Source organism: Conger conger, chromosome 19 (assembly GCF_963514075.1).
Source record: "Conger conger chromosome 19, fConCon1.1, whole genome shotgun sequence".
NCBI classification, from domain to species: Eukaryota; Metazoa; Chordata; class Actinopteri; order Anguilliformes; family Congridae; genus Conger; species Conger conger.
Genome location: NC_083778.1, coordinates 19,501,316 through 19,508,815, shown reverse-complemented (window position 1 = coordinate 19,508,815; position 7,500 = coordinate 19,501,316). Strand labels below are relative to the sequence as shown.

The window sequence follows — 7,500 nt, the reverse complement described above, 5'->3', positions numbered from 1 at the left end:
GACGAGGACGTGCAGAAACTGGCCACGGTGAGCGCCGCCATCTTCACCCGCGCACCTCCTCCCTTACCGCCACCAAACCTGCAGCTAGAGCCGAGCAGCTTCTGTAGTTTCACCCTAACTTCTGAGTTCTCTACTTTCAGGGCTATTTTGGCGTGACATTAAATGCTCCCCCTCCGAAATAAATAGCATTTTTAGCATGAGGTGCATTGTATAAGAAAATCACAGTGTGACGCCATGACACAGAGTCTCAAGCCAAACGCACTCGTTGACAACTGTGATTCAGCCCACACCTCCAGGTCTGACACTTGAAGGATCTAAGAGCACCTCTTTCCGAAACGTTTTTTTTAAATCTCTGTAATTTCACCTCAACGTTTCTACCCCAATAACACGCAGTCGTAGATTCAGACTCTCAGGAAAGATGCTTTGCTGTTGAACTGGAATGCGACTGCTAAATGTTGTTTGTCGTTACACTCGGTTTTAAAAGTATGTATTTACAGTTGGTGTGTATATTGGCAACATGCTAGTCCGAGCAGGTAAGCAACTAATGCTTCAGTCAGAAACCATTCTTGAAAGGTCGGGTTTTGTTTAAGTGCATCGTGAATAAATAATTCACAATGCTCCAATGTAGGCAACAAAGAATCTTGGGAAAGGGCAGTGTGAAATTAACCGATTATAAATGTCCGGATTCAATATTCGGTCATAAACAGCCCAGAATGCCAACACTGTACCACAATGGACTACTGACAGCAAAAGTGGCAATTACATGCTTGCTTTGGTTCTGAGTCGGAGAGATAAGGCAAAAGGACATGAGAAAAACAGAGTCCACATTTGCTTATATCAGAGATTTTGCACATAATGGTGTTGTGATAAGTTTGCGATTATCATCTAAAAACCCAAGCGCTTGCTTGCCCCTCACTAGAAAGCTAACTGAATTTTTCTTTCTTTTTATCAGTTGCAAATTTAATTCAGTAAATGCATGCTGTGTTCTGGGCACGGAAGTGTGTGATTTCTTTCAGTACGGCCAAGTTTATAAATGTAACATTTAATAGGAGCAGGTTCACTTTAGTTCTCTCTTCAGACAAACTGTGCCAGAGAGTCTGGTTGTGTGCTGTTCAGAAGAATCATTCATTAAACTATAATTTATGGAATATTTTCCCTCAACTTTGGACTTTTTTTTTTTTACTGTACTCCTTGATTTATTCTGCCTTCAGACTTGTGTTTCACCCTTTGGTTTTTTAGAAATGTTTCTTGGTCTTACAGAACGCATTGCTTTCATTTACCAGTAGTAAACTGTAATATGCATTATTCACACATTTGCTCTCTGCAAATTAAGTTTGCTTCCCAGCACAGCATTTTATCACAGACCGATAAATTGGTGCATTTTTGCGTTTTGGGAATTTAAATTTTACACCATGCAACTGAACACTAACTCTGCTGGTCAAACCCTAATAGCAGATCTGACTATATAATACATGACATGAAGTCTGTACATTATTCCGCTGCTGAGCACAATCCGTGGTTGTTGTGTCAGCCCTCCTGTGGAGCAGCAGACACAGACCCAGGTGCGGGAACAGTAGGCCCCCTGGGGGTGTACGTGATGTAGCCGTGGCCTGATTACACCTGGACGGAGCTCAGCGAGGCGCACTGCTTCACACAGCCTGATGCGTCTATAACCGCTCTGCTCTCAGAGATCCACACTGCTTCACAAGGCCGCTCTGCTCTCAGAGATCCACACTGCTTCACACGGCTCTGCTCTCAGAGATCCACACTGCTTCACAAGCCCGCTCTGCTCTCAGAGATCCACACTGTTTCACACGGCTCTGCTCTCAGAGATCCACACTGCTTCACACGGCTCTGCTCTCAGAGATCCACACTGCTTCACACGGCCTGATGCTCTGCTCTCAGAGATCCACACTGCTTCACACAGCCTGATGCGTCTATAACCGCGCTGCTCTCAGAGATCCACACTGCTTCACACGGCTCTGCTCTCAGAGATCCACACTGCTTCACACGGCCGCTCTGCTCTCAGAGATCCACACTGCTTCACACGGCTCTGCTCTCAGAGATCCACACTGCTTCACAAGGCCGCTCTGCTCTCAGAGATCCACACTGCTTCACACGGCCGCTCTGCTCTCAGAGATCCACACTGCTTCACACGGCTCTGCTGTCAGAGATCCACACTGCTTCAAACGGCTCTGCTGTCAGAGATCCACACTGCTTCACAAGGCCGCTCTGCTCTCAGAGATCCACACTGCTTCACACGGCCGCTCTGCTCTCAGAGATCCACACTGCTTCACACGGCTCTGCTGTCAGAGATCCACACTGCTTCACACGGCTCTGCTGTCAGAGATCCACACTGCTTCACAAGGCCGCTCTGCTCTCAGAGATCCACACTGCTTCACACGGCCGCTCTGCTCTCAGAGATCCACACTGCTTCACACGGCTCTGCTGTCAGAGATCCACACTGCTTCACACGGCTCTGCTCTCAGAGATCCACACTGCTTCACACGGCTCTGCTGTCAGAGATCCACACTGCTTCACACGGCTCTGCTCTCAGAGATCCACACTGCTTCACATGGCCTGATGTTCTGCTCTCAGAGATCCACACTGCTTCACAAGGCCGCTCTGCTCTCAGAGATCCACACTGCTTCACACGGCCGCTCTGCTCTCAGAGATCCACACTGCTTCACACGGCTGCTCTGCTCTCAGAGATCCACACTGCTTCACATGGCCTGATGCTCTGCTCCCAGAGATCCACACTGCTTCACATGGCCTGATGCTCTGCTCTCAGAGATCCACACTGCTTCACACGGCTCTGCTCTCAGAGATCCACACTGCTTCACATGGCCTGATGCTCTGCTCTCAGAGATCCACACTGCTTCACACGGCTCTGCTCTCAGAGATCCACACTGCTTCACATGGCCTGATGCTCTGCTCTTAGAGATCCACACTGCTTCACACGGCCTGATGCTCTGCTCTCAGAGATCCACACTGCTTCACACGGCTCTGCTCTCAGAGATCCACACTGCTTCGCACGGCCTGATGCTCTGCTCTCAGAGATCCACAGTAGCCCTCTCTCCATGGTCTTAGCCAGCGTCGCTGAATAACGGCTCCACGCAGACCGCAAAGTCGGCGAAACGTATAACTCGTTTTTTATCGAGTAGCTGTCGCATCCCATTCCGTACCCGTCGCCCGGCAGAAGCAACAACATCGAATATGATAAAATGTCCCATCCATTCCGGATCCCTAATTCTCCCCGCGCTCTGTGTGTGTGTAAGTCCCTCAGATGAACACCGTGCAGGCTGACGGAAACAGGCGCGTGTGTGACAGCTGAGAGGGCAGGTCCGGAAAGGGCCGCGGCTCTGTTGTGTTCATGTTAAAGTGCTGTGGCGTTGAGCGGGAGCAGCCCTGTGGCCCTGTGGCCCTGCGGCCTCTGTCAGCGCGCTGAAGCGCTGCGTTTGACCAGAGGGCGTCAGGGGCGTGAGATACGTCCGCCGACAGACTGCGGCCGTCTCCAGACCACGCGCGGCAGAGGAAACGATCATCCTCCAGTCACAACCCAGGCCTGTTCAGTCTGACCCCAGTGCGCGCGCTTCCTCAATCTCACCTCATTTTGTTTTTCAAACCTCTTACCTGTGTTTAAAGTGTCTCGCTGTCATTTTTCAGTTGTGGTGGAACGCAAACAGGGCATCGTAGCATTTTTGTTAACATGAACACACAGGGTCTCATAGCTTTGCACAGGGTATCATAGCATTGCACAGGGTGTCATAGCATTGCACAGGGTATCATAGCATTGGACAGGGTATCATAGCATTGCACAGGGTATCATAGCATTGCACAGGGTATCATAGCATTGCACAGGGTATCATAGCTTTGCACAGGGTATCATAGCATTGGGGGTTGTAAGCATTACTGTGAATGCACTCGGGGGACACTGCCATCAGTGAGAAACACTGTCACAGTGTGCTGACGTGGCTATCACTGCGAGAGAGCGGGGACCCCCCCCTGCTGTAGAGGGGGGGATTGAGAGTGTCAGTGGGGGGTGTAGCGGCCAGGCTCTTCACTGTCCACTGGCTGGGGGGGGGGGGGGGGGTCATTCGTTGCCGTGGCGCCAAGGATTAATTCACTTCCTGTGAGAAGCTGGGCCGGCCCGATAAGGCTGCTGGTGAAGAGAAACTCTCTCAGAAGGAGCTTTACTCGCTGCCCTGTGATTGGCTCCTTCCTCTCGCTCGTATGGAAATGCTGACCTCACCCACCCCTGCTCGCCCAGGGAACGGGCCTGTGATTATGGGTTTAATAAGGCTGAGAATATGTCTCACACACACACACACACACACACACACTCTCTCTTTCTCTCTCTCACACACACACATGCACACATACTCTCACACACACACACTCTCACACACACACACACACACACACACACACTCTCACATACACACTCTCTCTCTCACACACACACTCTCTCTCACACACTCACACACACTCTCTCTCACACACACACTCTCTCACACACACACTCCCTCTCTCACACACACACCGTCACTCCCGAGGCATTCCTATGTGAATATGGACTTCCTTGCTGCTCAGAATGAGTCTCTTTGTGTTCAGTCAGAAAGGCTGTAAGACGGTCTGGTCTAATCGGCATGGAAACCCTGGAACAGGAAATAAACTCCGTTCCTGAGTTTGAGCTCTGTGACATCACAGCGTCTCTGGACCAACCGGACTGTCGGCCCCGTGATTCCTCTGTCAGAGCTGTGGCCCTCAACCTGAAAGTGATAATTGGCCGCGCCCTCGTGAATATTCATGACGGGTTCACGGCCGGTGACAGGGCTAGGATGATCACCGCTCAGGCCTTGGGGGTGCCTCCCTCCGTGTGAATATTCATAAGCTGCTGTGGTCTGGGAGAGGGGATTTTTTAGGTCACCAAAAAATAAAGACTCAGTTGTAATGTGTTCTGCATTCTGATTCGCTGCCATTCCTCACGGGCATAATGAAGGATTTAACAGGATGGGACAGAGCAAAGTTACATGACATTAGTTATTCAGCTAAGGCTGTTATCCTAAGCGAGTTACTGTTGATTGGACTGAGCAGGGGACAATCCCCCTTGGAGCAATGTGGGGTTAAGGGTCTTGCTCAAGGGCCCAATAGCTGTGCAGATCTTATTGTGGCTACACCTGGGATTGAACCACCAACCTTCCGGGTCCCAGTCATGTACCTTAGCCACTACGCTGCAGGCTGCCCAGAGTGGCGGACAGATGGCCTCTGAAAGTTCAGAGTTTGAAAGTGTGGAACGCCCGCGGGTGTGAGATCTGATTCGGAGGGGATGCTGGGAAATGTAGTCAGGCTGTGGAATTGTATCCCAAAATGACCTCCACCAATCAAATTTGACGGTTCACCCTAAAGAGAGCACACATCGGTTGGTGAAATGCCGCTGGCTGACACGGCCGCCGGCCTCGTACCATGGCGTGCTGTGAACCGTGTCCAGAAACGACCGGGTTCACCCTCTGACCCCTCCAGAAAAAGGGATGCTTTACCTGTCGCACTCAAAGATGTGTCCCAGGGAAATGGATTCACAGGAACGCCCCCGCTGGATTAGATTTTCATGACCTTTGACCCCCTGACATATTGGGGTCGGAACCCTAAAGGCGCTCGGGGGAAATTGGCTGGCGTTCCGTGGAAACCGAGCCCGGAACCTTCCGGGCCTTCGCCGTGGCAACCGACTTCGCCGTCAATCAAACTCGGAGGCGCGTCGAGGGGGCGACTGTTGACGACCCCCGTGGAATTGTGGGAAATGATTGAATCCCATCTGTCTTTGGATTCGCGTCGGGTGAGGCAGACGGCTTAATGCGTGCTGGCCGCTTACCGCCAATATTTCACCCCGATCTCCCTCCCTCCCTCCCCGCTTCATTCAGACGCTTAGCTCCGAGGTTTTATATCGGCCCTGGTTTCTGGAGATGTGGAGACCGTCTCAGTCTCCCTTCACGCTACCCTGTGACCGGGGCAACCTATGTTAACAAGTGCTGCTTAATTGATCTGGGAATCTCCCCGAGGCAGGGTCACAGGAGAGCACCGTTTCTGCGATGTGTTTCTGCAGCTGTTATTGCCCACAGAATATCCACGAGCAGGCCTGCCTTCTGAAGTATTCATTAATGCACGCGAAAAGAACAAATAGTTTTTCGGGCCACATGTGTGCACACTTGCGTCTGTAAGCGTTCTTGACGAATACCTTCATATAACCTGCCGTAGCGCGAAGCACGTCGCGCGTCTGCCAAGTCGCAACACGAAGAAACCTTCGTTCTTTCAGAAATAATGTTGGTTTTTTTTACTGTAACATCTAAAGAAACACCAGGACTGTGTGACTTTGTCTGGCTTTTTGCGCTCAGAGGTAAAAAGAAGAAGTTTTGAAAGATTGTCGCTCCCACACACGGCGTTTTTCTCCGCCTCGCTCAGACCGGTTCAGAGACGATACGGCTCTCGTTTCTCCGAGACGCGGCCGGAGAGGGAGAGTCGAGTGCGTCGCGGATATCTGTTTTCTTCCGACTCCTCTCGCAATCAAACTAAATGTCAAGCTCGTCTTCTGGAGAGTGAAGTGTTTTAACCGCCCCTTTGACGGAGAGCCGACCTGCGATCTCCGCCGGTGGAGCGGAGAGGCTTCTGAAAAGGGCTTTAATTTCTCATGAATAATGCCATTTAGCTTTAAAAGCGCCTCCACTTTAGAGGCTGCGGACTGGCATATGACTCACGCCTCAACCCGCCCGGGTAGCACTGGGGTGGAGAGCGCCGTCGTGTGAAAGTTTACTTTCCTTAAATTCCGCCACTTACCGCCGTGATGGAGCGTGGACTCGCTCCTGAGTGACGCGAGACGGTAATTATGCACTGCGGGCGATTTTTAAAAAGCTGTTTTCTATAATGTTTTCATTAATGCAGATCTAATTATGTCAAATTACTACAAATTGCGCAAAAGAATGCAACAGTCAAACCCTGATGGCTTAATGAATAATAATGTGATTAGTTATTTAATAAATAATCCAGGAATGTAGCGAGTGCAACAAATGCACACGCTGCTCAATATTTATGAGAATGTACATGATTGTTTAAGGAGTAATGTGACTTGATTGTCAATGGAGCTCGTAAAGGCCCTCGTAAAACCTTTATTAGGTGGAAAGCTATCGCCTAAGGACCTCATAATCCCGAACGAACACGTCCGTGACACCACGCTAATGTTCTGGAGCACGTAGGTACTTTGTGCTGTACTTGTTATTGTGATGTACTGTAAGAATTAGCGACGGCTAATGTCGGTGCTTGAGATCGTGACTTGTATATGAATCTTTCGCGAGTGTCAATTTGCGGTCTTTTGTATGGAAACGAATGGTTGCAGCCCCCTCAGCATTGCTGCCTAACGGCGGGTTCGAAATAACCATCTAATTCCCCTCAAAGGAGCCAACGGACATTCTGTCTCTCGGCTTGGACTCAGGAACGTGCGGAAAGGAGCAG

At 50.4% G+C, this 7,500-nt stretch overlaps 1 protein-coding gene across 1 annotated transcript in view; it reads left to right on the top strand.

The window, feature by feature from the left end:
- tph2 (tryptophan hydroxylase 2 (tryptophan 5-monooxygenase)) overlaps nt 1-7,500 on the top strand; it is a 41,335-nt gene that overhangs the window by 28,358 nt on the left and 5,477 nt on the right. The window contains exon 8 of the mRNA XM_061229586.1: nt 1-27. This exon is cut by the window's left edge and continues 100 nt beyond it. Within this exon, the coding sequence (XP_061085570.1) occupies nt 1-27 (27 nt within the window). The remainder of the gene's footprint in view (nt 28-7,500) is intronic.